At 47.8% G+C, this 27,410-nt stretch overlaps 5 protein-coding genes across 9 annotated transcripts in view; all 5 read right to left on the minus strand.

Annotated features, from left to right (window-relative positions):
• Positions 1 to 54: 54 nt before the first annotated feature.
• On the minus strand, positions 55 to 885 carry LOC127196531 (uncharacterized). Its single transcript, XM_051154317.1, has one exon. The coding sequence runs from the start codon at positions 790 to 792 to the stop codon at positions 70 to 72; it is 723 nt and encodes a 240-aa protein (XP_051010274.1). The 5' UTR covers positions 793 to 885; the 3' UTR covers positions 55 to 69.
• Positions 886 to 2,142: 1,257 nt separating this feature from the next.
• LOC127196528 (collagen alpha-3(VI) chain-like) lies at positions 2,143 to 6,837 on the minus strand. Its single transcript, XM_051154312.1, has 4 exons — positions 6,296 to 6,837; positions 4,680 to 4,776; positions 3,426 to 4,124; positions 2,143 to 2,258 (listed from the first exon to the last, which is right to left on the minus strand). The coding sequence occupies exons 1-4, from the start codon at positions 6,701 to 6,703 to the stop codon at positions 2,152 to 2,154; spliced, it is 1,311 nt and encodes a 436-aa protein (XP_051010269.1). The 5' UTR covers positions 6,704 to 6,837; the 3' UTR covers positions 2,143 to 2,151.
• A 133-nt stretch (positions 6,838 to 6,970) lies between these two features.
• LOC127196078 (collagen alpha-3(VI) chain-like) lies at positions 6,971 to 13,671 on the minus strand. Its single transcript, XM_051153668.1, has 11 exons — positions 13,588 to 13,671; positions 13,386 to 13,496; positions 12,558 to 12,620; positions 12,264 to 12,326; positions 11,001 to 11,063; positions 10,444 to 10,494; positions 10,271 to 10,306; positions 9,770 to 9,832; positions 8,824 to 8,886; positions 7,112 to 7,144; positions 6,971 to 7,031 (listed from the first exon to the last, which is right to left on the minus strand). The coding sequence occupies exons 1-11, from the start codon at positions 13,669 to 13,671 to the stop codon at positions 6,987 to 6,989; spliced, it is 675 nt and encodes a 224-aa protein (XP_051009625.1). The 3' UTR covers positions 6,971 to 6,986.
• Positions 13,672 to 13,798: 127 nt separating this feature from the next.
• LOC127196079 (collagen alpha-3(VI) chain-like) lies at positions 13,799 to 22,480 on the minus strand. The gene is made up of 11 exons (XM_051153669.1): positions 22,295 to 22,480; positions 20,340 to 20,432; positions 19,729 to 19,782; positions 19,307 to 19,378; positions 18,654 to 18,680; positions 18,511 to 18,555; positions 18,344 to 18,397; positions 17,448 to 17,510; positions 16,824 to 16,889; positions 16,346 to 16,399; positions 13,799 to 13,957 (listed from the first exon to the last, which is right to left on the minus strand). Exons 1-11 carry the CDS (start codon positions 22,478 to 22,480, stop codon positions 13,799 to 13,801), a joined length of 873 nt encoding a protein of 290 aa, XP_051009626.1.
• A 1,854-nt stretch (positions 22,481 to 24,334) lies between these two features.
• Positions 24,335 to 27,410, minus strand: part of LOC127196525 (collagen alpha-3(VI) chain-like) — a 51,410-nt gene continuing 48,334 nt past the window's right edge. Inside the window, exons 12-13 of one of the 5 annotated variants that reach the window (XM_051154296.1) lie at positions 26,596 to 26,933; positions 24,335 to 24,891 (exon numbers count right to left, since the gene is read on the minus strand). In XM_051154296.1, the coding sequence (XP_051010253.1) occupies positions 24,787 to 24,891; positions 26,596 to 26,933 (443 nt within the window). In that variant the 3' untranslated portion in view covers positions 24,335 to 24,786. The remainder of the gene's footprint in view (positions 24,892 to 26,595; positions 26,934 to 27,410) is intronic. The other 4 variants (XM_051154298.1, XM_051154297.1, XM_051154299.1 and 1 more) reach the window with 4 other exon arrangements.

Below are 27,410 nucleotides of genomic sequence, written 5' to 3' on the forward strand. Positions count from 1 at the left end.
TAAAATATATATATTTTTAAAAGATACAGAGAAAAGCAAAAGTGGCGTGTGGACAATCCAATGCTGTGGCTAGCATCTTCTAAAATCTATCATCTCGCTATGCCAACCTTGGAACGGCAGCCTACCCTGCAAACAGGCTTCCAGGGCTACATCCTTAGAGTGGTAAATGTGGGCATGAAGGATGGGTTCTAAGCAGGATTTCTTACCCATGGGCTTAGTCGTGGCTGGCTTGGTGGCAGTTGATTTGGTCTGGGGCCTGGGGACCTCTGGCTTGGTAGCAACTGGCCTCGCAGCTGCAGCAAGGGGTCTCGCTGCTGCAGGCTTCGCCGCTGCTGGCTTCGCTGCGGCTGCAGGTCTGACTGTGGCTGTGTTCGCAGCCACAGATTTTGCTGCCACAGGCTTGTTGGCAGAGGTTAGCTTCACAGCAGCTGATTTAGCAAAGACTGGCTGAGCTGGGGCTGACTGAGCATGCATTGGTTGAGCAGGGGTTGAGTGAGCAGCAGCTGCTGGCTTAGCAGCAGCTGGTTGAGCACGGACTGGCTGAGCAGGGATTGGTTTAGCAGGGGCTGGCTTAGCAGGGGCTGGCTGAACAGGGACTGGCTGAGCATGGACTTGCTTAGCAGGGGCTGGCTTAGCAGGGGCTGGTTTAGCAGGAGCTGGCTTAATAGGGTCTGACTTAGCAGGGGCTGGCTGAACATGGACTGGCTGAACATGGACTGGCTTAGCAAGGGCTGGATTAGCAGGTGGCAGATTTACAATTGCTGTTGGTTTGGTTGTTGTCACTGGCTTCATTGTGGTCACAACTTTGGTCGTAAGACTTGAATTAACAATATATGGAGTGTTTCTGTTAAAAACAAATCAAGCATTACCTGTACCCATATTTTTACATGCTATATGAAATAGAGAGACATAACCCTATGATATACAGGAAATTTGCTGTATTAGCAACGTGAAGATACTGGTTTCTGTAGACTTTATATAATATTATATATTCAACATTTATTACTTTTAGAATCTACTACTAAGAAAATATTGAACAACATATTAAAGTAGAATTATTAAAATGATTACATTAATTATAAACAAATCTGATATCCTATTACCAATTGATAAGAAATTATGGAAAATTAAGGGAGAATAAATGTTTAACAGTGTTCTCATTTAAACAACTAACGGACTCATGTACACCAAAATCAAATAAAATCAATATTATTTGTTTGTACCATTATGTTAGGTGGCTCACACTTGTAATCTTAGCACATGAGAAATATCTGCCATGAGTTTGAGACAAGCCTGAGATAAAAAGTAAATTCTAGGCCAGCATGGACTACACAGTAAGACCATGTCTCAAAAAGTCAAAAAGAAAAAAGAGGGAGGGTGGTGGAGGAGGAAGAAGGGGGAAAGGAATGCATAAGGCAACATAGCAGGTGCTCACCTCAGCCCACACTTGCCACACTTAAAATCTAGGCTTTGGGCATATTTGACCCATAAAATGTGCTAGGCTTGGTTCAAGAGAACTTATATTTAATCCTTTTCTCATGAAAATCATCCTGATAAACTTGTGAACAAGCCCAGGTTAGGCCACTGGAAAATGAGAAGTCATGTGGAGCAGAGATGAATCCTCCCATCTAAGACCAGGCTAGACCAGCCTGTCCATAGCTGAGAAACATATTGTCATGAACATAAAAGAGGATAAGAAAGCCAGGCATGGTGACGCGCACACCTTTCTTTAATCCCAGCACTCGGGAGGCAGAGGCAGGCAGATCTCTGTGAGTTAAAGGCCAGCCTGGTCTACAAAGTGAGTCCAGGACAGTCAAGGCTATACAGAGAAATCCTGTCTCAGGAAAAAAAAAAAAAAAAAAAGGTCAAGCAAAAGAAAAGAAAGAAGAAAAGATAGACCACCCAGCTGAACCCAGACAGAAATTTCTAACCCATAGGATTTCAGATTATTCTTGTTTTAAGTCTCTAAATTTTGGGTATTACATTGTGCAGCAGAAGATAACAAACACAAAAAATGTTTAAGAACTCACATTATTTTAGGGAAGTCGTATTTCTATATCTCAACGTCTCCATCCATCAAGCTAAGGATTGGTTCAAGAGCCTCTATAGCCACTCTAGTGCTATGGTATTTGGTATGACAGATCTAATTACTTACATCTGTTTGTGACCAGACTTCACACCATTCTTCACTGGTTGGTCCCCTTGGAACCAATCACACTGTTTCCTGATATCTGGAGGCAGATAGAATGCATTTTCACCTAGACAGGGAAAAATCAACTTTATGTGAATCATATGGAAATTGAAATTAGTGTTGATGAGTTAGTTACATAGGTACTTGGGTGATCCAGTTAAATATAACATGCCCTCAGTGTGAGAGAGTAGACCAAAATAGATGAAACTCTAAGTATAACAAGTTCCATCAAACTATAACCCAGTTATGTCCAGTCTTCTCTGAATGCTTTGTTGGGTACATTCTTGCTTACTCCTCCAATGACAGAAGCATGGATCCCTGGGTAAAGCTGAGGTTCACCTTTACTCCCCATCTTTCCCATAATGCTTTGTAGGCACTCCTTCATAACGTGAATGCTGTGTCGCTCGTGGTCATCAGCTTTCTCTTGAGTGATGACTATTCAGCATGGACATGCTTTCTTATATTTCATAGACCTCCCTCATTTGATATGTGCCCTGTGTTTATTCACTGTGAGCGGTGCCAGGCCTGAACTGTCCCTAGGGAGCACGCAGTCTCCAGAGACCACAGATACAGAAACAAATGACCCATAAGCCACATAACTGATGCCCTGAGTCTAGTGTCCGAAGGTAGAACTGTTGAAAATCGGTTTTTAAAATATATGCAGAGCAGCTGCTGAAATAACGGAGGAAGAAATAAGAGGGAAGGTGTGTTCCACCCAGAGGAGAGCAAATCCCAAATCAATGCAACCACTTCTAGAAGCTTCCTTCAATACTCCTGACAGGGTAAGCTTCTTTATTGGCACACCAGCATGCTAGGCCATGCATAGTCAGTATGTGTTTGGCCCATTTGCAACCCTAGTTGTGAACTTTTTGGAACACTATCAGTGCCTTATGGATAGAAAGTACTGGAACACCATCAGTGCCTTATGGATAGAAAGTACTGGTCAAATGGGCAGAATAGGTGAGTGAAGGAGGACCAGGGATATTGTCTAATGTGTGCCCTGTTGACTCCAGCTCCTAACTCAAGGCACAGGGTAGGCATATGTATATAATGTGTACGTGTGTGTATGTGCATGCACGCATGCGTGTGTGTGTGTGTGTGTGTGTGTGTGTGTGTGTGTATTTGTTGAATCAATGAACAAGTTCACATCAGCACGTAGATGTATTTTTTCGTGACTTGTGATCTGAGAGTAAGGGACACAGCCAGAACACATCACATGTAGCACAGGACTTACTGCTGAGGAAGGAAGGGAGCAGCCTCCCAAAGCGCAGCAGCGGCTCCTCGTTGAGCTCAGTTGACTTGTCCACAAATTTGAAGAAGACATCACTGGGCTCACTGGCAAAGCTGTACACCTCCTTGACATTCACCTTCCTGCCGATGCCCAGAACCACGAAGAAGTAGCCCTTGCACTTGGCCTGCAGAATAGCTCTCTGGGCCTCCTCCAGCTGCTGCCTCTGCATCTCACCAGTCAACATCAGCACCACAATTTTGAGGTCCCGTGGGTTTGGTGCACTTTCAAAGACGTTCTCTATGGTGTATTCAATGGCATTACCCAGGCCCATGGTTCCCTGCAGCTGGGTCATCCTCCTGCTAAGGAAGTCTAACAGCTTTTCCTTGGCACCATAGTCCGTCAGTGAGAATTCCACCTTCACGGGTGGCACACTGGCATTGTCCACAGACTCATAGGTTGCCTGCTGCACCACAGCCACTCTGGCAAAGTGCTGGGAGGCCTTGGGGTCTGGGCTCAGGTCCAGCTGTCTGACCACGTAGCCTATATACCTCTTCATCTCGTTGAACTGGAACAGAGTGGTAGCCTCTGAGCTGTCCAAGATGAAAGCCAGGTCTATGTCCACATCACTGCCCGCTGCCCTCCGGTCCCTGAAGGAAGGCCTCCAGTTGCCAAATCCACAGGATGGGTCGATATTGCAAATGTCTAGGGGAAAAAAAGCAAAGCAACCCATTACCTGGTGGTTCCTACAACGTCCCAACCTTCTGGGAGTCAGGCGGCTGCAATCATCACAGGAGATGGATCTTCACTGGGAAGAATGATGCACACTTAGAATCTAGATACTTGGGAGGCTGAGGCAGAAGAATTACCAGCTTGAGGCAGCTGTTATGCATACTTAGACTATGCCTCACTGCCATCGTTGTGGCCAAATGTCAGCTTTTGTCCCCTCATTTCACTAGATGAAGCTTGCCAGTGACCTAATGTCTTTGTAGTGCTCCGTGAAACTAAAACACTCTTGTCATTCACTACTCCTTAAAGAAATATGTTCTAAAAATACTTCTAAGCCAAACATGAAGACTCTGGATTCCAAGAGAGAACGTCCTTGAGTGGCCTTTACACTAGTAAATATAGAGAGCCTTGAGTCTCAAGTCAACTCGCGCTCTTTAGATGTATCATTGCTCTTTGTTCCAATGCCCCCCCATAGTCATACTTCAGTGGCTATGGCTTGACAGATCCCCATGCCCCAGGTGAACAGCTTACCCAAGCAAACATGGCAGGTAAGGACATTCTTCAGGAAGTCTGTGAGATCCCTCCTTGCAGGCAGAACCAGGGCATGCCCCACTGCTGTGTTATTGATCTGGTTTAGACAAAGGGAGATGTTGGGATGTACACACGCAAGGAGGAGCAAATACACAATCACAACAGGACAAACTCAATAAGATAAACTTCCCCACAGCACGGCAACTTATCGTTTGGACTCTGGTTGCTTAGATGATGAACTGGACGCTAAGCAAAGTGTCCAGGTCCATCCCTGACAAGCAGTGGGGAAGAAAACATCATGGTGGTGGTTTTAGCAACGGCAGCAGCTAACAAAGACTGATCTGTTCCTTCCCTACTCTCTCCAGTTTAGACAGTGACAAGGCAAACAAGAATATATGAAAAGGTCCTGTCCATCACAGTGATGGGCATGCAGCATCCTTGGAATGAGTAGCTGCTATGACCTCAGCAGGGAATTCCTTTCTGATCTCTGCAACTTCATGTGCTTCTGGGTCACTCCACTCACAGCAAGTAAGACGAACAAAAATGTTCCCTCACAAGAACTCGTGGCTGGAAGCCCAGATGTAATGCTGAACTCCAAACCCAGTGTTTGACTCGCAAACCAGGCTACAGTATGTATGGCAGAATGAACACAGAGGGACGGTGGCACTGATTGAACCATAGCTTTGCTGACAGAAAGTGGTGAGCCCAACTGGCAAGACCCAAAGGCCAGATCACCCATCCTCACCTCACAAGAGAGAAACACAAGACACAAACAGGGATCGCATGCCATTGCTGTAAGGCAGGGGGTGATGGGGACTAAGGACAGCTAATTCTGGCCAAGGGCTCCTGTCCTTTGTATCTATTGCCCATGTGTCTTGACTGATGTTGTTTAAAATGGCTCTGGATAAACATTACTGGGCAGTCACAATGAAACACACAAGTGAGATAAGGATACGTCCTCTCTGAGTAAGCTGTCCTGGGGCCCTAGCTAAGGAAAGGGATGCGTAGGGATGGGGCTCCTGAGGCCAGGCATATTTTGAAGACCTCACTGAGAGGCTGTGGGTGCCCATGGCCAGCTCTGGGAGAGTCTCCTCCAGAACAGAGTCGGGTGACCTGTATCCAGTACACGGGCCTCAGAGTCTAGTGTCCCAGCAAGCCCCTCCATACTTGAGGCCTCACTAACCATAAGATCCTCTTACCCATAAGGCAGCAATGGAAGTCAAACAGTTAGCAATGTGTTATAGGAATGCCCAGGACTGGGTCATATGAAACTCAAATCAAGTCACTTGGTGAGGAGCCAGAACTCTCCCACTCCACCGAGACACAGAATCCATCCACACCAATAGCCTCTACTTGACCAACAAGAACACAGAGCCTTGCTACCTGACCAGAACTACCAGCATGGTTGGACTTGGAGGGGTAAGTTAGAGACACCCGCATGTTGGCCCAGATGCTGAGACAATAGGCTGCCCTACACCAGAGGTCTCAATCATCTCAACCCCACTAGAGCCTTTCAGAAGCCAGAAGACACAGATTCTTCATGGATACAACATGGCATTCCCTAGAGCTTTCTCAAATATGAGAGGGAGGAGGGCACCAAGGCACAAAGCACAGACCTGCAAGGCATTGATGAGCTGTCGGTCCTCTTGGCTTGTAAGAAACAAAGGTGTGATCCCTGCATCCGAAAGCTTGAGTACAGCCTCTCGGAGCTGGGGGGATGCTCTTGTGGGCTTGTTGCTGAAGAAAATGGCCACTTTCCTCACCAGGAACCCATTCCGCACACGTTTAAATGTATTCCTGGCCACAAATGACATTGCGGTCTCCAGGCTCTGCTGCTTAGATGTCAGGATCACTTGGAGATTGTCAATACTGTCCAAGAGGGCAGACTTCTTCTTGGCGTCAGCGAACCGGATCTCTGTGGTCACCTCATTATTATAGGTGACCACAGCCACTCGGGCACCCCTCGGACAGTTACTCTCAGCGATGGTCAGATCTCCCACAATGCTCAGGATCACATCTCGCATCCGGTTGAAGGTGTCCTGAGTGACTCCTTCAGAGGTGTCCAGAGCAAAGGCAAGTTCTGTTGGGAAGACAGGGCACTCCAGGGGCCCTGTGGAAAATGGGGTTTCAGAGATAAGCTCTACTCACCGCCCATGAGCCTTCTCTCCTCCGGAGAATACGAAATCGCCAGTACTCACCATAGCAACAAGCTATAAAGGAAACAGAGAAGAAGAGATGAAAGCCGGGTCTGCCTAGTAAGAATGGCGAGTGTAAAAATATGACTCATCACAGGTGACAGAAGGGTGACTACTTACGGCATTTGTCTTTGATGCTTTGGATGAGGGCGCATTGCTGTGAAGGGAAACTGAAGTGTTAGGAAGAGCAGGTAACAGGCACATAGGACAACAGTTCTCTCTGAGGGTACTACTTACATCAACGGAGTCGCCTCGGTTGCCCTTGTGACCCTGTAAAACCAAGCAAGGAAAAGTCTGAGAGAGGAAGCAGATGTGTGTGATGTAGCCTTGGAAGGGGAGGGCTGGGGGAAGAGAGGGTGGGCACAATCAAATCATGATACGTACACATGTGGAAATGTCCCAGTGAACCCCAATAGCCTCTACAATGGATGTGGGTTAAGAAGCGTAATAAAGAGAAAAATAAAAACAAAAAGCATTCTTGAGCCATAGGATTATGACGGGACATGATAGACACCGCATGGCCTTGAGCCTCCACTGCCCCTTCATCTAGATTTGATCCCACTACTTAACAGAAGACACTTTTGAAGACAGAGTGTTCTCCCTAGGAAGTGAGCTGGCTTTGAGGAAGCGCCACTCTGCATGCCTAGAAGCTTGTTCGTCTATATAATTCATGAAGTTAACCACAATCCTTTGGGCCCCTCTCGACTACTCTTGGCAATAAGCACAGCTTCTCCTGAGAACACAACTTCTTTTAGAAAGCTTGTTATAGACAGCCTGGCCCCTGAGGAAGCCAAGATAAGGAATCGCATTGTCCCCTCCATGTCAAAATACCTTGTCTCAACAAGATTCTGTCCCTATAGGCTCCAGTAACAGACTCCTGACTCCTGGCTTTTGTGTTTTCTTTTGTCATCCTGATGGTCAGGCTTTGTGGGCTACTTGGCTATCTCCCTGAAGTTTCTCTAGGCTACTAACCTGAAATAACTAGTGCAGCACACCCCATTAATTGTCCCACTCCTCCATTTTGCTCCCATCACTTCCACAGCCCAGTCTTCTTCCCTTGCCTTTAAGCAACCCAACCCCTCAATTTTTCCTTCTAGGGGTGGTTGGCCAACTCGTACATTATCCTGTCCATTCTTTCTCGAACCTCATGCACTTCAGTAGAGGGGCAAACCAAATAAGGAAACAGTGGTATCCATCCCAAAGATCCTTCCTAGGGCCCCAGGGAAAGTGTGGCTGATGGGTTTTAAACAATGAGTCAGTGGCTCACTTGGGAATTTTACAATCAAAGGAAGGGCTCCCCAAACCCAGATTTGGTCTAGTTGTGCAACTTCTACAAGAAACAAGTAAATGTACTACAACTCTCTCTCTCTCTCTCTCTTTCTCTCTCTCTCTCTCTCTCTCTCTCCCTCCTCCTCTCTCTCCCGTCTCTCTCTCTCTCTCTCTCTCTCTCTCTCTCTCTCTCTCTCTCTCTCTCTCTCAACAAACCTATAGTAATCAATTATGAATGTAAATATTATATTTCATAGATCACATATAAATATGGCCTATAAAACATTTATAGCTCAGTGGTAGAGGATTTGCCTGATATGAATGGGGCCTTAGGTTCAATTCCTAGCACTACAAAAAAAATGCTATTTGTTTTCTTGGTTATGGTTCTAGGGACAAAATCTAGGCTCTTGCTTATGGCAGGCACACGCTCTGCGGTAACCTACATTCCCAGCACCCAGAAAACATTTTTCAAAGTATATTATTTCAAAACTCAACTGTGCTTTTCTCCATTGCAATATCAGAAGGATGGTTAATAAGAGGCAGTTTAATAAACAGATAGTGCAGACGCAGGAGACATGCTTGAGGCAAGAAGATGATTGAAGTTTTCAGAGGTCAGAAGTACATCACCCATGGCAGTTCCCTCCACCCGGTGACGTGTTAGCAACTGGATGGATACTTACAGATGGCCCAGGGTAGCCAGGGTCTCCCTTCTGTCCAACAACCCCCGGAGGTCCTGAATTTCCCTAGAGGAAGTAGAAGATGGGACATTCTTAGCTCCTATAGCTGGAATGGTGGGAGGAGGAATCCATCCCAACCTTCTCCATAACCATGAGAAGTCTCTGACTACAATAGGGCTCAACTGTCTCCAAAATTCAGGGGTAATGATAAATGACCCCAAAGACTTTCTTTGAGTCTCCACCCCACACACTCTGGCAGGCTCAGGCAAGGCAGATGATTGTCCCAAACCATCACTAAAATTCCTCTGAGTGTCCGAGGGAATTCGTAGCTGCCAATCAGTTAGACTGGCTCATGGACACCATGAGCTCATTGTTTGAACATGATCTAGATTGATTGTCTTTACCGATGAAATTAACGGGGTAATTATTGTTACTAACTACACTTTGGGCTAAAAACAACTGTCAGTCACATATATCACAGTTAGAGTAAGAGGGCTCTCATCAACTGGAGAACGAGGAACTCATAGCCCAGCCATGGCTCCGCCTGGGATGCTATAGGCTCCTATGCCACCTGTATCCCCTCATTAGGCCCTGCTCCCTCACATCTGGATAGATGAGGCAAGGATGAACTACAAAGACTGACACCATCCAGCCTGGGTCCTAAGGCTCCCTGGTACCAGGAAGGGGGAACACATGGGCTTGTGGCTTTTGAGGCATATGCTGAAGAAAGGACTGTCAGGCCCTCCCCGCTGAAGGAGGCCAGTGCAGAACAGAGCTACAATGGGCTGGGAGGACACTGGTTTGAAACTTGAAATCACCTTCTACTATGTGGGCTGTCACCGCCGATCAAGTGGAGAAAGAAGAGGATGGTTTTGAAAAGGCTCAACATCCCAACACTTTGCCATGAGCCTGCTCATTGCCAGCTGCAACAAGGAGTGGGCAAACTTACCCTTCGGCCTCTGATGCCTTTGGGTCCTGGTGGTCCATCTGCCCCTGGCTCACCAGGGGTACCCTGGGAAGAGAGCCAAGAAGTGACACATCAAGGTCTACAACAGAAGGTCCTGCTGGGAGGGGGCCTGAGACAGGACCCCAGCAAAGCATCAGGACCACACTTCCCAAATAGTTAAGAGGTTCACATCTACAAGTGACTCCAGTGTATAGTGCCATTTGCAAAGAGCCTGGGTTTACTTCTTCACTGGCATTACTGCCAAGTGGGTTATGGCATCTACAGGTCCCAGATTCTTCCACTGTCCACATAACCTCAAGCACTATGGACAATAAGCACTGCCAACTCCATCCATACAGGAGGGAGCATCTTAGGCTTTGCCAGTGTGGCCCTGTCATAAGTGGCTGACCCAAGACTAAAGCTGAGATGTTCTGACTTCAGCTCATGGCAAGGCCTGGGCTTATCTCCAAGCAGTGCTAATGCTCCATCACTTGGGGCACTCACCTTTGGTCCTGGGTACCCAGGGAAGCCTCTTTCTCCCTGTGAAAGACAATAAACACTTCAGTATAGGGTACCAACTTAAAGCCATCTAAAATCAACTTTAATACAAGATGGCAGAAGCTGTCCTTGGCAACTCTCAACCATGGGGACATCTTGAAACTTTAGCAGATACGTACTTTTTTGCCTATACGTCCTTCACTGCCAATCCCGTCTCTCCCATCATCTCCCTAAGAGGAACAGAGAGAGTGTTACTGTGAGCCGTTGCATCAGGCACCTCGCAGGTACCACACCACATTATCCCGAGTGCATGAGTGTAGAGATGCTCAGGTCCACGTGAGTCTCCCTCAGAACAGGAATGGAGACGTCAGCCTCTCAGACATCCTGGGTCTTCTGTGTGTGCTTAGGTCTTACTCTCCAGTCCCCAATCCCTAACCTGCCACCCATTCCAGACAGCCCTCCTCCAAACACCAGGGCTCTGTGTCCCCAGGCCCCTGCCCACCATTATGTGGGGCATACAGAGTGAACACTTGGAAGTATTCCATGACAAAAGGAACGTGTTGGAAAGACATCAGTATTTTAAAGTGGGGATCATAATCTGGTGTCACAGAGTCTTCAGGAAGAATGATTACCTTCAGGAAAACTCAAGCAGGGAGCTGCAAGCCTCTCTTGGTCCCTGCTTTCTGCCCCTGTCATCACAGTCAGTGAGCCCCAGGGAAGTACTGGGTGGCCTTACCGTCTCACCACGGGGTCCACGGTTCCCAATGCCTCCCTTCGGCCCTGGCTCTCCTGGCTCACCCTATACAGGGGAAACAAGGATGACACACTGAGTGGAGGCCAACTCATGGGGACCTAAGCCCCACAACTGCTGTGCTGATGTTGGAGGTAGTGATGTCCAATGCAGGGGCGTGGTCTCATACTTCACCTTTTAGGGTTTCCACGAGTTCAGTTTTTAATTGTAATAAGTGCAGCAGAGAAGACAAGACAAGTGCCACATGCTGTTTCACACATGTCATGATAGGGTGACGACCCATGGTCAGTAGGGAATAGATGGGTGGGGAGACAGAGCATAAATGCATAACAGGTACCGGCATGCAGTTTAGGCAAGGGGAGAATGTTCTAGTGGGCACTATGGGATGACTATAGCTTACACCAACTTGTTAAAAATTTCAACCAGAAGAGAGAGTTTCAAGGGTCCCCAAGACAAAAGAAATGCCCATTTCTCTGACCTTATTATTATATGTATATATAAAAGTTTCATGTTATGCCTTATTAAAAAGGTACTGTTACATACATATTTTTAAAATGCTAAATTCAGGGACTGGTGAAATGGCTCAGGAAGTAAAGATGCCCAGGCCTGAGTTCAAGCCCTGAATCCTGTGCGGTGGAACAAGAGAACCAAATCCCACCAAATTGTCCAATGACTTTTCCATACCCAGTGTGGTATGTACACAACACACACGGGATAGGTAGGTAGGTAGGTAGGTAGATAGATAGATAGATAGATAGATAGATAGATAGATAGGTAGATATACATATATACATATGTAGATTTTTTTAACTTTTTAAAATTTCAGATATATATGTATATATACATATACATATATATTATGCATGGTCTCCCTGTGTAGACTAGGCTGGCCTCAAATTTACAGTAATCCTCCTGCTCCAGGTTCCTACCAGGCTCTGAGGTTACAGGCATGAGTTACCTAAAGAGACTGTGCATCTACCTCTATATAGTTCTGGCTGTCCTGGAACTCACTGTGTAGACCATGCTTGTCTCAAATTTGTAGAGATTCGCCTGCCTCTGCCTCCTGAGTGCTAGAATTAAAGGCTTGCCCCGCCACTAATTGTAATATTCATGTGTGAACAGTGGAGAAAATCGGGGTGGATGTTGTGTTTGTGACATCGACACACAGGGGAAGAGGCAGAGGAAGGGGCAGGCAGCAGGGAGGTGGCAGCATCTGGTTCGGCAAAGCTCTATGTTCTCTAAACAAACCTTCCTCCCCAGTGGACCAGTTCTGCCACGTTCTCCAGGAGCCCCAGCAGTTCCCCCACTGCCCTGTAAGGCAAGGAGAAGGGCACAAATGAAGCATCAACTGTCCAGACCAAGAGTCCTGACTGACCCCCATCAGGGGTCACGGGTGACCTGTCTCACCCACAAGTCCCAAGCACTCAGTAACAGTGCTACCCACTCAAGCCCACAGGGTCACAGAGGGACCCCTGCAGACGCCACACTGTCAGCCACTCCTGCACCAGCTCCATCAGCCCCCACACACACTCAGATGCCTACCCGAGGTCCAGGAATTCCTTGTTCCCCAATCAGGCCTGGTGGACCAATGGGACCAGGTGGGCCCTGTGGAGTAAAAGGCCATGTCACAGGTGAGTGCTGTTGAGCTGGGCCTACGAAATCCATTTTCAGGAACCAAAGAGTTACTAAGAACTCAAATGCCAAGCAACCAACGAATGAAAAAACTATTCTCCATCCATGTGCTGTAATATTACTCAGACACTGAAAGCAATAAAACTATGGCACGTGCTATACCGTGTCTGGAGTTCAGAAAAACTACACTAAGTGAAAGAAGCCAAACATTAAGATCCACCCATTGAGTGATTCCATTTATATGAAATGTTCAGAATAGGTGAATCCATGAAAACAGGAATTCCAGTGTTGGCCAGAGGCGGAGGGTATCAGGGTTGGGGTGTTCCAGAGGTGGGGGTCAGTAAAGGTGATGGGTGACAGGGATTAGTGGCAACTGGGGTGGGGGGAATAGGGCATGGAGGTCAATAAGGGTTGAAGGTGACAGGAGTTAGGGTGACAGGTGTGGGGATCTATGAGGGTAAGGGGACATGGGTGAGAAATAACAAAGTTAGAGGGCAGCAAGTGGGGGTTGATGGGGTGGGGGCAACAAAGGTAGAGAGCCATTGAGGGCGACCGCAATGCCTCCTTTGGGGTTAATAAAATGTTTTTCAATTTACTACACAATATGGTGAGTGCTCTAAACTGTAGGGTTGTCACCAAAGGCAGGACCTGTGTTGTGTGGCCAGCACCTTAGTTTAAAACAAAGGGACAAGGGTCTGGGAAATACCAACAAGGCATGGGGCATGCCAGGATACTGACCTGTGAACCTCTGGTACCCTGCTCTCCCTCGAAGCCTGGCTGGCCAGGACCACCCCTGTTGCCCTTGGAGATAAGACAAGTAGGTAAACAAAACCTGTTCTCTGCTCTGGACTAGGGAAAGGGTGTGGACAGTGGCCGTGAGGGCAAAAACCTTTCACGTGGCAGCAGCCGTCTCTCTGGGCCTGCACAAATGATTATTTGCCTGTTCCACCGGATATCTTTGATAAATAAGGATGTTTTGGACTGAATTCTCCGGCACAGGCATGAAGGCCAGATACATGGACATTCCTGGCAGAGGGCTACCGGGAACTCCACCCATGGGCCTCTCCCCTTCCTTTCACCCATTCTGGAAACCATAGGAAACACCTTCTATCATAGAAGAGACTGCATTTGAAAGGAAGATGGAGAACAAATCAGGGGTTCTGTACGCTGTTGGCCAAGGACAATATCAGAATCTCCCCAGGCTGACTGTGTCCAGGAGTCTTCTGGAAGTCTGAGTAAGACAAGAGGCACGCCATTCCAGTCCAGTGTCTCACCTTAGCTCCTGGAGGTCCCCTTCGTCCGAAGCCACCCTGTGGAAGAAGGCACATGACTTTGAGGGGGAGGTGGATACACCCACCCCTTCCTTGCAGTACAAACGCTGTGCCAGAAAGTAGCCCTGTGCCTCCTCAGAGGCTGGTGAGCTCACCCCCAACCCCAACCCCCAACCTCAACCCCCCAGCACCCCTGGCATCTCCGGCGGGTTCAGCTTCTGTGCCTGTGTCATGCCTGCTAGTCACTCCAGTGAAAGTCTGGGAATGACTTCTGACCAGCCAAGGAAAATAATGGCTCCTGGCTGCAGAATCCCAGCCAGTTCCCAGAGCAGAATGAGAAACAGGACCGTGAACCTGCCCAGCGCTCCCACGCAGCAGAGCTGAGATGCTCCGCTGTGGTACAGGGAGCCCTGGGTTCTCAACCCTCCTGGCCAAGTACAACAAGGGCAACCCCAGTGCATGTATGTGAACCTGGAAGTTGGGCTCACGTCTTGGCAGCTTCTTCCTGGATGTTCCAGAGGTGAGCCTTAGTTTTTTTTTTTTTGTTTTGTTTTTTTTGTTTTGTTTGTTTGTTTGTTTGTTTTTTAAAAACAATGTGGGCTCACTGCAGACGGACCCAGGGATTTCCACCTCAGGACTGACGTAGTGGGCAGTTGGGGGAGGAGATCTGTGGGTGTACTAGGCTGTCTCTGCAAGGCCAGGGCCTTGATCAACCTAGGGGTCACATTCTTCACCCCTGGGGGAATCAGCCCAGCAATTAGCAGTAGCCACTCTGAAGTCACCACAGTGCTGGCCTCCTTCCTGGGGTCAGTGTGACTGTGAGAGCTGCTCTTGTCATACATACAGTGGCAATCCAGCCCTGCTCCTCCCCCCAAGGAACAAACTATTCCATCAGACTTGGTGCCTCGTTGCTCCCTGGCAGCCTACAGAGGCCAGAAGAGGCAGCCAAGGAGAGCTCTAACACTGTGGAGCGCATCTTAGTCTATGTTTGGCATAGCAGGGTCCTCAGGGAAGGGACGAAAGGCCTCTCTCTGTTGGTCCTCACCCTGAGGCAAATTTACCGCATTCCATCTCCTGCCTCTAGTGAGCCCCCTAAATTGAGACTTAACGGGGGTCCCTGATTCCAACAGGAGTTTCTGCCTCGTGCATGGCAGTGAACGTGTCATGACCATGTCTGCCACTGGACTTCCAGTCATCTCCTAAAACCATTTAAAGAGCTGAATTACAAAAGCTTATAATTCTCCCTGTGGCTCAACCACATCAACCTGTCACCACACTCACGAGTGCTGGGGAGAAAGCTCAGGTTCACAAGCACATGGGGTAAGCATTTGGCCAGCTGAGCTGGCTCTCCAGTCTAATGTGCGAAGCCCCACACCTCAAGAACTCCCCGTGATTGTCAGTTGCTGAGCCCAGCTATGCTGGAGACCCTGTCCTGAGCTGTCTTATGCCACCACCACCCCTCCCCCCCCCACACACACACCATCTTTCCTGCTCTGTTGAGACCCAACCTAGGCACCCACTAACTTCCTTAACTCCACTGCAGATTGTGACCTCCTGGTCGCTTCTTCTTCTTCCGGCAGAATTCTTCTTCTCCTAGGTACCAGCACCCTGCTCTCTCTCTACTCGCCTGGGCCCTGGCAGTTTTCAAGTAGCATCACAAAGGGTTACTGCCTTCACCTTGGCTTCTGCACTCCTTCAGTGAATGAGTGTGCCCTGAGCTATTCAATGACACACATTGCTGAAATGTGTTGAAAAAATAAACAATATGCTAAACCGCACTGCGCCTGGTTTCCTTATGTGAGTGGTGCAAATGAACAACTATTCAAGCAACAGGTATCTGCTTCTTCAGCCTTCACCCCCTTATCTCATCAGCCAGAATTAGCATTTCTGTTCACAAGTTTTAGCTACTTAATGGGTAACAGTTAGCCAAATACTTGAAAACAGGAAAGACTTAAAAAAAAAATAAATAAGTAAGTGTTTAGTGTTTTCCATGAAAGGAAAGGACAAAGGACCAATGGAAGGAAAAGCGGTGGGTGACACAAGAGACTAAGAATGAAAACTTTCTATAAGCAACACATTGGGTGTAAAGATGCACATCTTGCCTTCCACCATCCTCCATGGGAAGACAAGCATGAAAGCCCTTGCTAGCTACCTATGCTGTGTTCTGGGGCCTCCCCGAAGCCTCCAGAACTGTGAGCCTAGTAAACAATCTAAGGGCACAGCAACATTAAGTCAAAAGCGAAACCCTACTCATTTTCAATGAATAGAAATTGTCTTGGTTTTAGAACAGTGTCTATACAGCATATAAGACAGACAGATGGATTCAGGAATGGCTCTATATCCTACCCCGCCACGCCGACCTCCCCATAGCAGAGCTCCAGGTGTGTTCCTATCACCTGGCAGAGCTCAGCATCCCAAGGTACTTACATCCTTCCCAGGGTCTCCTGGCCTTCCCGAGATGCCATCTCTACCTGGAAGACCCTGATGTGGGGGAAAGGGGAAACTAACATGAGACTCTCACCTGCAAAGAACATTAAACCCCAGAATGTGTTGCGGGAGACTCAGAGGAGGGGATCTATTCCCAGAGGAGGGTCTGTCTACAGGAGGACAGAGCTCCAGGCACTCTTGGGAAGCACCAGGCTTCAAGTATCACCCCTTCAAGACTTTGGCTTCACCAGAGCTTTCTGCACACAGCTGCAAGGCATAAGAGCTGCCTGGGAACAGCCCTGGTACCCAATCCAGCACAGGCTTCCCTCCCAGGCACACAGTGCAAGGCTTGGGAGATAGTTCTGCTGGCCTCACGGCCTCTGCAGTTCATGGGAGCTGCAGCTGGCGAGGTATGAATGATGTGAGAATCAGTTTTCTTCCCTGAGCATGGAAGATCTCTGAGTATGGATCACTGTACCATGGGGCCGATGTCACCCGTCTCTCCTTTGGGTCCTCTCTGTTGGCTGTCCCGTCCTGAGTCACCCTGAAAACAACAGGGGTTGGGAAATGACTCCCATATGAGTAAAGCCATGGCCATTAGAATTCTTAGTAATAGATTGAAGGGCAGGCTCTCAGCAGCAGTCTTTGAGCCATGCTCTGTCCACGTGACACCCACAGCCTAACCATGGCCCCAGCAGGGTGGCACAAGTCCCTCCCTACTGAGGACACTCAGCCTCACATGCCATCCTCTACCACAGAGGTAGGTGACCTGCAGAACAGGCCATGTCAGTAGTGGTCCTTTACTTAAAGGGGTTACAAAGCCATGAACTAGAGAGCTACACAGGGTCATTTTCTAAGGCAAATGCTGTGTCCAGAGGTCATTTCAGGAAGACCCTGGGACACAGCAGCTACCAAGTTACTTGTAAATGCCTGCTGTACTGGAAACAAAATATCTCCAATGACCCTCAAAATTGAAAGTAAATGATAAATCTCATGTTTTTATCAGCAGGTTTTAAAGCAATTTCAAAATGTGAACAACTCATGTCTTCTTCTCCCATAAGCCTCCTCCCTATGAAATCCGCAACAAAGAACTCTCTCTTACCGGGTCGCCTCGAATCCCAACATCTCCTCTCTCTCCTTTGTCTCCTTTGGGTCCTTTGTCACCCTAAGTCAATCACACAGTGGGCGTTTAAAATTAGACATTTCTGGTAGGATTTTTCTTTTTTTTTTTTTTTTGACGAGTACTTTAGCAAGCATTTGAGATTTATGACATGATGCCCCATGAGATGCATGCAGGTGTGGGATGGTTGCTATGGTGAAAGAAACGATTGTCTCTATTGTCCCATTCAAATGCTCTTCTGTCCAGAATCTCTAATACATAGATGTTTATTATCCACAACCCTCGGGCTGTACCTTAGACCTCTATATCACTCATCAAAATGACACTTCCTCTCTTTTAAGGCTCATCAGAACACCTGTTGCCACTTTCCCACTTAGTGTGAAGCTGAAAAAAAATCACTTCTTTACCAAGATTTCTTTGTAAGTATGTATATGTGTCTATCTGTGTGTGTGGACCTGAGTGCCATATTTGCAGAGGATGGGGGGGCACCATATCCCCTGGAGGAAGAGTTAGGAGGCATTATGTAACTTACATCCAACCTGAGGCTAGGAGCTGACCCGGGGTTCTCTGTAACACTAATATATGGCTTTAATCACTGAGCCATATCCCCAGTTCCCAAATCATGTCAAAATATTGCTCACAAATGCTTCCTGGAGATCCGCTCAGTGCCAGGCATTGGGCATTCCTTTATAACAGAACAAACTCAGTCTGACCCTGTGCGACATGCTTTCCAACAAGGAAATGGCATAGAAGGTGTTACAGCTGTGAGGAGATGCCACTCACATTCTACCAGGAAAACTGTGGAAAACATCCTAGCTGGGCCCTGGAGAAGGTGCTATGCACCCCACCCCGGAACAGTGAGAAGAGAGCACACCTACCCTTCTTCCAGCACTCCCCTTTTCTCCAGATGAACCAGGCAACCCCTTGTCTCCCTGTAAAGACAGTAAGAGTGGGTCATGCCATGTGATGACAGCTCCAACAAGCTGTTGGTGATGGGGACCTCAGGAACAGGAGCAGTTAGGACTTGGGACATAAAGTCACTTACATCTTCCCCATCCAGGCCATCCAAGCCGATCTCTCCCAATTCGCCCTGAGAAGAAGGAGGCACAGTGAGCAGGACAAGCTATCCCAGCAAGGGGAAATAAACGTATCGGGGGAGTTCTCATTACAACAAACAAACATTAGTACCTTCTCTCCTGGGAATCCTCGAGAACCCTGGAAGGTAAGGGGACAGAGGAAACGTGAGTGACACAGGGCCAGTCCCTCTGGACAGAAGCCAAGGGACATCCCTTCACCTGCGTCTGAATGGCCCTGGGTCTGAGGAGTCTATACTAAACATGCATTCTGGCTTGCTTCCTCTCTCACCACCAAGAGAGATGTTGTAAATAATTTTGCCTGCAGATGAACACTTGAGTGGCCTTTCTTTCTGGAACTATGCTAGCCTTTCCCTGCCACCCCTCCTCTGACCCTTCCCTGCCACCCCTGCTCTCCTCCATGTCAGCAAGCCGCTGACCCTGGCATCTTATGCCCCTCATTCCTTCACTTTCCTTCCCTTGCTCCTCCCAGGGCCCAGCCAGCCTGTTGCCCCTCATGACTGGCTTCTGGCTATTCAATATTTCCACAGGAAGTTACTTCCCCACTAAGGCTCCCTTCCAGCCATAGCCTATGTTCTGGACTCCTGACCCACTAATGCTGAGCTGCCTTCAGTTAGAGACCCTGGCTACTGGGCACTAAGAATGGAGAAAGCCCAGCAGGCTACCCTCCCTCCCAAGGCACAAGAAGTTGTATGCTCCCTGCATGCTCTGTCCTGACTCTTCTACACCCCCAAATCCATATGGTACCTTGACTCCTCTCTGGCCGGGGCAGCCCTGGAAACCTTGTGTACCATTCACGCCAGGTGGACCTCGCTCACCCTGTAAAGAAAACAAAGGCATGTTGCAAGCCGGGGTACCTTGTCCTGTCCATCTCAGAGAATGCCATACAGCACACAGAGGGTGTCTCTGTAACCAGACTACATGTGCCAACATCCTCAGTCCCCCAGCTCCAGGCTGAGCAAGAACTCGAAGCTTCAGGGGCAGGGGTGTAGGCTCTGGGATGGTTACAGCACCCAGCAAGGAAAATGGCTAAGTGCTTTAGAAAATCACTTTCCTCCTGATGAGAAAGCCCCTGGCCATCAGACAGGTTACAACCCCCACTATTCAGTCCCCACATGGGAAGAACAAAAGCCAGTAAAACCTTGAGGGACAGAGTAGCTTCTACTTACAGGTCCACCCTCATCACCCGGGTAGCCTCGGTAGCCATCTTCCCCGGAGATACCCTGAAAAGAAGCACATGAGTTCCCATGTCACTTGTGTCCTGCATAAAGCATCTCAGGGTCCCTTCACTCTGTAGAGCTGTGCTGACACTCAGCATGGCAGTAGTTATTGCCCAGAGCTGACCATGTTCCCATTCGCTCTCTATTCAGGGATGACTCTTTCCATTTGGGATATCTCAGGCTCTTTCTTTTCCAAGACAGCTGGTACCATTCCTTCAAGGCAAACGCTAAGGGTCCCACTGGCCCACATCGCGAGTCTGCCAGTGGGTATGCACGGATTTTCACAGTTTGATGAAATGATAAACCCAGATGTCAAAGAGCAGATTGTCCCATCCAGTGGGAGAGGGGCATGTGGCAGGTGCTTGAACCATCTCCATCACCAGCAACACACGCCATGCAGACACCAGTCTGAGAGCAATACCTTGGAGGCCAGCATTGGTAATATGGCCAGTGTCTTCCTCCCTCTCTCATGTCCATCCACAGTATTGGAGAAGTCACCCAGCCAAGTAGTGTCATAGCATGAACTCTAGCCTGAGGTGTGAAGACTACAACTGCCTTACCTTTGGCCCGATGCTGCCAATGGGCCCTCTATCCCCCCTCTCTCCAGAGCACTTGCATGGAACCCCACAGCAAGCTTTCTCCGCAATGTTGTCCTGTCAAGGAAAAAAGTAAATAAATATCAAGGGGAGAAAACAGAAAATACCAGAGTGTTGGTATCAGTCCTGATCTGCCCCACGTGAGATGAAGCCACCTAATGCCATTCCCTCTAAGGCTGGCTGCAGCTGAGGACTCAGCTCTCAGCATAGGGTGGGAAGTTACTGGTGGAAGAGAAAAGAGTAGCTGACTATGATCGTTCTTATCCACAGTGTCCTAGACTAGGTTCAGCTTCCAGAAGTTTCCAATACAAACATTCAAGGTCAGATTTTTCAGGATAACCTCTGTGGTGATGTGAAAAGTTTGGTCCCCAGAGACTCATGTGTTTGAATGCTTGGCCATATGGAGTGGCACTACTGAGAGGTGTGGCCTTGTCACAGTAGGTGTAGCCTTGTTGGAGGAAGTGTGCCATTGTGGGTGTGAGCTTTGAGGTCTCCTATGCGCAATCTATGCCCAGTAGCACAGTCTCCTCCCTGCTGCCTGTAGATCAAGATGTAGAACTCTTAGCTCTTTCTCCAACACCATGTCTGCCTTCACGATGCCATGTTTCCCACTATGATGATAAACTTCTGAACTTGTAAGCGAGCCCCAATTAAATGTTCCCCTTTACAAGAGTTGCCTTGGTCATGGTATCTCTTCACATCAATGAAACCCTAATGATTAATATAACCTCCATATGTCCAAAACTCAAATATAAAATCTAACCAACACATTGAAGCTGCCTAAGATTGAAGAAACTCATGGCCTTCCTTCCTCTGAGCCACTGTCAGAATCATGGAAATCTGTACTTGCCTGGAGGAGTCCCTGGAGCAGCCATGGGTGGGCGGCATGTGGGGCTCTGGGCTCTGAGCCATGACCTGGGTCACCAGTCACCTCTGCATCCCTCGTTCACCTAGCCCTGGGGGCCTTACTTACCCTAAACACATTGCCACCACAGAACTATCTCTGATCATGTGCACTCTCTGGCAATGAGTGTAAGACTGAGACCTTTAGAGCAATCTCTAGTCTATTCCTGGAGTCCCTACTGAGAGATGAGTCCGTTGTTGATGCAAACGCATAGGAATTTATAGAGCCAACGCGATGGGGTCTGCTAAGATCTTTCGAGTTGGAGACCCTGAGAAGCAGAGGCATGGGTCTTTTATAGGTTTTAGACAAAGAAATGAGTTTTACAGTATGTGATTGGTTGAAGCAGTCACAGGGGCGCTAGGAGCTTTTTTAGTTGGGAGGGGTAAGTACATTCCTGGGAAAGTGGAACTTTTAAACACAAGCTATAACACAAACTTGCTGTCCTTGGGACAAGCTGGACTCTCCAAGCTGATAAGATTTACAGACATTGGTCTTAATGGAGGTCCTTAAGGAACGTGGCCTGGTTCCTTCAATGAGCTTCCTATAACCTTCATTTTTCTCCTCAGTTCCAGGCTGAGCCTGTTTCTACCCACTGAAAGAAGTGGAGAGGAAGAAGTGGCAACGCTGGCCCCTCCCACTCTTACAGTATTAGCCACTGAGGATCACTAACCATGCCCCTTACCCGACTCCCCATCCCAAGAGGCAACTGCTCTCACTGAGAGAAGCCCGGAAGCATTTCTCTACCCCGGAGTGGCCTTGGTCTCTCTTTCAGGGTATATTCTTAATTCAATCATGAAAAAAAAAAGGCAGATATTACATCCAGGACTCATACTGCAATAAGCAGGCCACAAGTGAATCTAATGATAGAACCATTCACTCCTCTCAGACACCAGGCCACCAAGACATCGGCCTTTGCTGTCTTGAGAGGCAAATATCTAAGACTGTGTCTGTGTGCGCGTGTGTGTGTGCGCATGCGCGTGCGCGTGCAGGCGTGGGCGCAGCAACAAAGACTCACGAGCTGCTCTGCTAGTTCATAATCTAAGTCGAGCAAGTTGAGTCTCAGGGGCCTGTCGTACATGAAGCCGCGCCCAAACTCCAGCTTCATCAGCCGATCCAGGTTTGCCACACGTTCAAGGCCCACCAGGATCAGGGATCGGACACCTGGGAGAAAAGAACCGTTTAATACATCTCGCCTGGGCATTAGAGCACTGGGTTTCATTTTCCTGACTCTGTTGTCAGATTATTGTTATTGTTGTTGTTGTTCAATTAATATTTATTTATTTTTGGAGGGAGGATACAAGTGCCACATACACATGTGGCAGTCAGAGGACTACTTTCAGGAATCAGTTTCTCCTTCTACCCTGTGGGTCCCTGGAAACGAAACTCAGGTTAACTGGCTAGGAGGTGGTTGTCTAAATTTACCCACTGAGCCATCTCTCTAAACCATCTTGTTCTTTGTGTGTGTGTGTGTGTGTGTGTGTGTGTGTGTGTGTGTGTGTGTGTTCCTGGGAATTAAACCATCAAACTGGCAACAGGAGGTATGCATGCTATACATATGTTCTTCAACTGAGATAGATCCTCAGCGCTCTCTCTCTCTCTCTTTCTCTCTCTCTCTCTCTCTCTCTCTCTCTCTCTCTCTCTCTCTCTCTCTCCTCTCCTCTCCCACCCCCTCTGTACTTTTAAAGAAAATTTCACAGTAAAATTTTGCTATAATCCACACATGTTTAATGAAACCAGTTTGCTTCTTGGAAGAGTTGGTATACTGAACTCTTCTGAGTGACTGAAGTGACACATGTGAGGTATATGACCTTTGACCCCGCAGACCCAGGAGGGTAGTCAGTGTTTGCTGTTTTGTGGGTTCTTCTTTCTTCCACCCTTCGCCACTCCTTTTCTTCCACCCTTTCAACCCCCTAACACTAGGTAAGAGAGAAAAAAGGATAGAGAGGAAAAGAAAGAGATTCCTGATAAAGTCAGGGCCAGAAAGGGGATGACATTACTGTTAGCCTACTTCCTGGTGATTAGGGGTGTCACGTTCCTTGGAGCAAGTTTGATCTTTGTCTTCAGGGTATCTAATTTCTTCTTGTTGTTATTTCTTCTTTGCACGTGACTACGTAACAAACCATGACCAACAACAACCAACAACCTACCAACAATTAACCAACAAGTGCCCCTGAACGGCCACCAACCACCAACCATGCCTCTCAGGGCCCTAGCATGTACATACTCTCTGAAAAGTTCCCAGAATTCCAATCGACATACAACTGCAGATACTAACTGCAGCTGGCAAACATCACACCTCTGCTCAAGCACGAGGCAAATCACAGTCAGCTGCTGCGAAGCAGCCCCGTAGGCCCCATGCCTGGGATTAAAATGAAAACATAAACATATTCTTATAATATCTCTGTGCTTTTTAAAGAAACCAAAAATTCCAAAACTGTCACTACACAGGGAGTGTGTTGTGGGGAGAACTGAAGTATTATTAGTGAAACTAAAATCAGGTCACAGCAGTGTCCTTGCCACTGTGTGTGGAAAAATAAGCTAAAAACTAGAGTGTACTTAGGTGGGTCTGGAGAGATGGGACAAATGGTTCAAAGGACCCCAATTCAGTTCCCAGTACCCACAATGGGTGGCTCACAACTGTCTGTAACTTCAGTTCCAAGGGATTCAGTGTCCTTCTCTTACCTCTGAGGGCATCTACATATACTACACACAAACACACACACACACACACACACACACACAACCTTTATTTAAAGACAATGTGATGTGCTTGGATAGCTCTGCTTTCTTGACTTCTAAATCAGTGGTTCTCAGCCTTCCTTTAACACAGCTCGTCATGGTGTGGTGGCTCCCCCAACCATAAAATTATTTTCATTGCTACCTCATAACTCTTATTTTTCTACTGTTATGAATTGCAATGTAGATATCTGATATGCAGGGTGTCTGATATGCCACCCCTGTGAAAGGGTCCTCAGTCCCCCAAAAGGATCACGGCCCACAGGTTGAGAGCCACTGTTCTAGAGTCTTGGCCACTGGCAACCACTTGAGAGTCAGCACAGGGGCATTCCAAAGTTCACTGACCGAGCAATGCTACTCATGCAGCTATTGGCAAGACTGCTTGATAAGTGCTTGTGTGGTTTATTTTATATTAGTTATGTGTGTATGAATTTGAGTGATTGGTGTTGGCTGTGTTACATTAACTTAGTGGTCCAAATACTAAATAACTGCAAACTGATGGTATAATGACTTTCTACTCAGGTGGATGTCCCCCTAGGTGAAGGTGTCTTTGAAGCTGGTCCAGCAGGGCTAGGACGTGACACCAAAGCTGTCCCTGACTCAGAAGTAGCCTTAGTACCCTTATATTACAGGCCAAGCAGGGGTGAAGGGTCAGGGTGGCAGGACAAGAGCCTCTGGCTGCCCTCACTCCATGACTCCATTGACAGACCTCTCTCAGCAATGTGGCCAGGCTGCCTTGGGCATGGGAGTTTGGAGGGGGATGTTTACTTCTCACACCAAGGAAGCCTGACACCTACCTTCTTGCCGGAGTTCCTCAGATGCTCTGTGTAGGTCATCCAGGTCTCCATCCACTCCGTCCGTGAAGTGAATGACTACCTGTAAGCAAGGAAGGCGTCAAGGCTCGCCCATAATGCCAGGGAGCATCACAGACAATCAGAAGGGAACTGAGGGGTCCTGCTGAGTTCATGTTCCTCATCTATAGTTGGAGAGACTGGAGGCCAAGGTCAAGGGCACTGTGCTGTCCATGTGTAACACACAGGAATGTGCATCCGTGTTTGATTTATCTTTAAAAACTACAAGCAACAATGACAATAAAAGTAGTTTGTTGTATTCTCATACTAGTGAGATACAATTCCTAAAAATTGTGTGTATGTGTGTGCATGCGCATACATGCGTGTGTTGAAATTCCGATTTCTGGTACCTTAGGCTATGACTGCACTTTTGGGCAGGAGCTTAAAGAAGTAACTAAGCTGAATAAGATGGCTGGGTGACCCCTAACTAGTCTGACTGGTGACCTCCTGGGAGAAGATGACTGAGCCACAAGCAGCCAGAGGGATGCCCATGCGAGGACCCAGGGAGAAAGCTGGCATTTACAACTCAAGCGGAGGGGAGTCAGGGCAAAGCAGCCTTGCCCAGGTCTTAGCATAGGCCTTCTAGGCTCCAGCACAGTGAGGAAGAAATTCTTGTGGTTGAAGGCACTGTGCCTGTGGTGTTTTGTTTGGCATCCTTTGAGAAGAAATACAGCATGGGTGCATATAATATGACGTGTGTGTGTGTGTGTGTGTGTGTGTGTGTGTGTGTGTGTGTGTGTTATATTTCAGTATGTGGTAAGTATGGTAAGCGTTATGTGTTTATGTGGCGTGGAGGTGTGTGTATGTGTGCATGATGTGTGTTTGTGTGTGTATGTGTTTGTGCATAGTGGTGATGGAATATGTTTTGTACATGTGCAGTGTGGTGTGATGTGTGTATGTGTGTGTGTTATATGTATGTGTGGTATGGAAGTGTGTGCATGTGTGTATGATGTGGGCTTGTGTGTGTGTGGTGTGTGTGTGTGTGTGTATGTGCATTGTGGTGAGTGTGTATGTTTTGTATCTGTTCAGTGTGGTGTGTCTGTGTCTGTGTGTGTGTGGTGTGTGATATGTGTATGTATGTGTGTGTTGTGTGTGTTGCAGTGTGGTGAGTGTATATGTTTTGTATCTATGCAGTGGTGTGTGTGTGTATGTGTGTGGTGTGATGTACGTATGTGCGTGTTATGTGTATTGTGTGGTGAGTGTATATGTTTTGTATCTATGCAGTGGTGTGTGTGTGTATGTGTGTGGTGTGATGTACGTATGTGCGTGTTATGTGTATTGTGTGGTGAGTGTATATGTTTTGTATCTGTGCAGTGTGGTGAGTGTGAGTATGTTATGTGTATGTGTGGTGTGGAGGTGTGTGTATGTATGTGCGCATGGTGTATATGTGCACAGAGAGAATACAGACAAACAACAAATCTTATTTAACAGGACTATAATTACAAATGAATCCATCACAAACCCAACTCTCCCCCATTGCATTACTAATTTCTAGGATATTGGGGGCCCTAGCAGAAGCTAGCACAAGGAAGAAGACACATGGAACTATGGTCAGCCTGTATGAAAGTGACTCTCCACACAGGCGCTAACAACAACACTGTCCCACCCACTGTGACACACGCCAATCACACAGGGCAGGCCTCACGAAGCTAAAGGAGCTCGGAGCACTGCACAGGGAGCACTGCACACGGAGCACCACACACGGAACCGCAGGCCCTGTCCTGCTCACCTTCACACTGTCTGGCGACGACTGCTTGAATTTGTTCTGATATAGCCTCAGCGTGTCAGCTGTGAGGATGTACGGGTGCTGGCTGCGCATGTTGCGAAACTTCTCGAACAGCTCTGGCTGATACTCGGCAAAGTCGAAGGCCTCCACTGGCCCAGAGGGCGTGTTGGCCACCACCGACACCCGCACGGTGGGCAGCTGGCTGCCGCTGCAGCTGATCCTCTGCATCTGACTGATTCTAGTCAGGATGTCGTCCATCTTGGACTCCAGGCCCTTCTGACTCACAAACACGTTCTGATCTCGGGATCCATCAAACCCCAGAATGACTTCCAGATTGCAGGCTGCAGGGGAGAGATGCAGGTCAAGAGCAAACTGACATCCTCCAAGTGTGAGCCCAGAGAAACAAATAGACGAGACTCCCTCCTGCCACCTGGAACCAAAGCTGTGGGTCGCTTGAATATGTGTTTGCTCTTTAGTGGGGTAGTTGTTCGGGCACAATAATATACATTTGGTATTTAAGTGTATCCTGAGTTGGGCTTTGTTGTTGTTGTTGTCATTTGTTTGTTTGTTTTGAGATGGGGTTTCTTTGTGTATCCCTGGATATCCTGGAACTAGCTCCATAGACCAGGCTAGCCTCCAACACAGAAATCCACCTGCCTCCCAAGTGCTGGGATTAAAGGCGTGCGCCACCGTCTCTCAGCTCACGTTGGCATTTTAAATTCGGACTTCAGAACACAAATGTCCCAACCCAGGCAACCAATCCAATAAATCCATAACTGCAGTTATGAGTCACACCTATAAGCCCAGCACCAGCCTAT

Source organism: Acomys russatus, chromosome 12 (genome assembly GCF_903995435.1).
Source record: "Acomys russatus chromosome 12, mAcoRus1.1, whole genome shotgun sequence".
NCBI classification, from domain to species: Eukaryota; Metazoa; Chordata; class Mammalia; order Rodentia; family Muridae; genus Acomys; species Acomys russatus.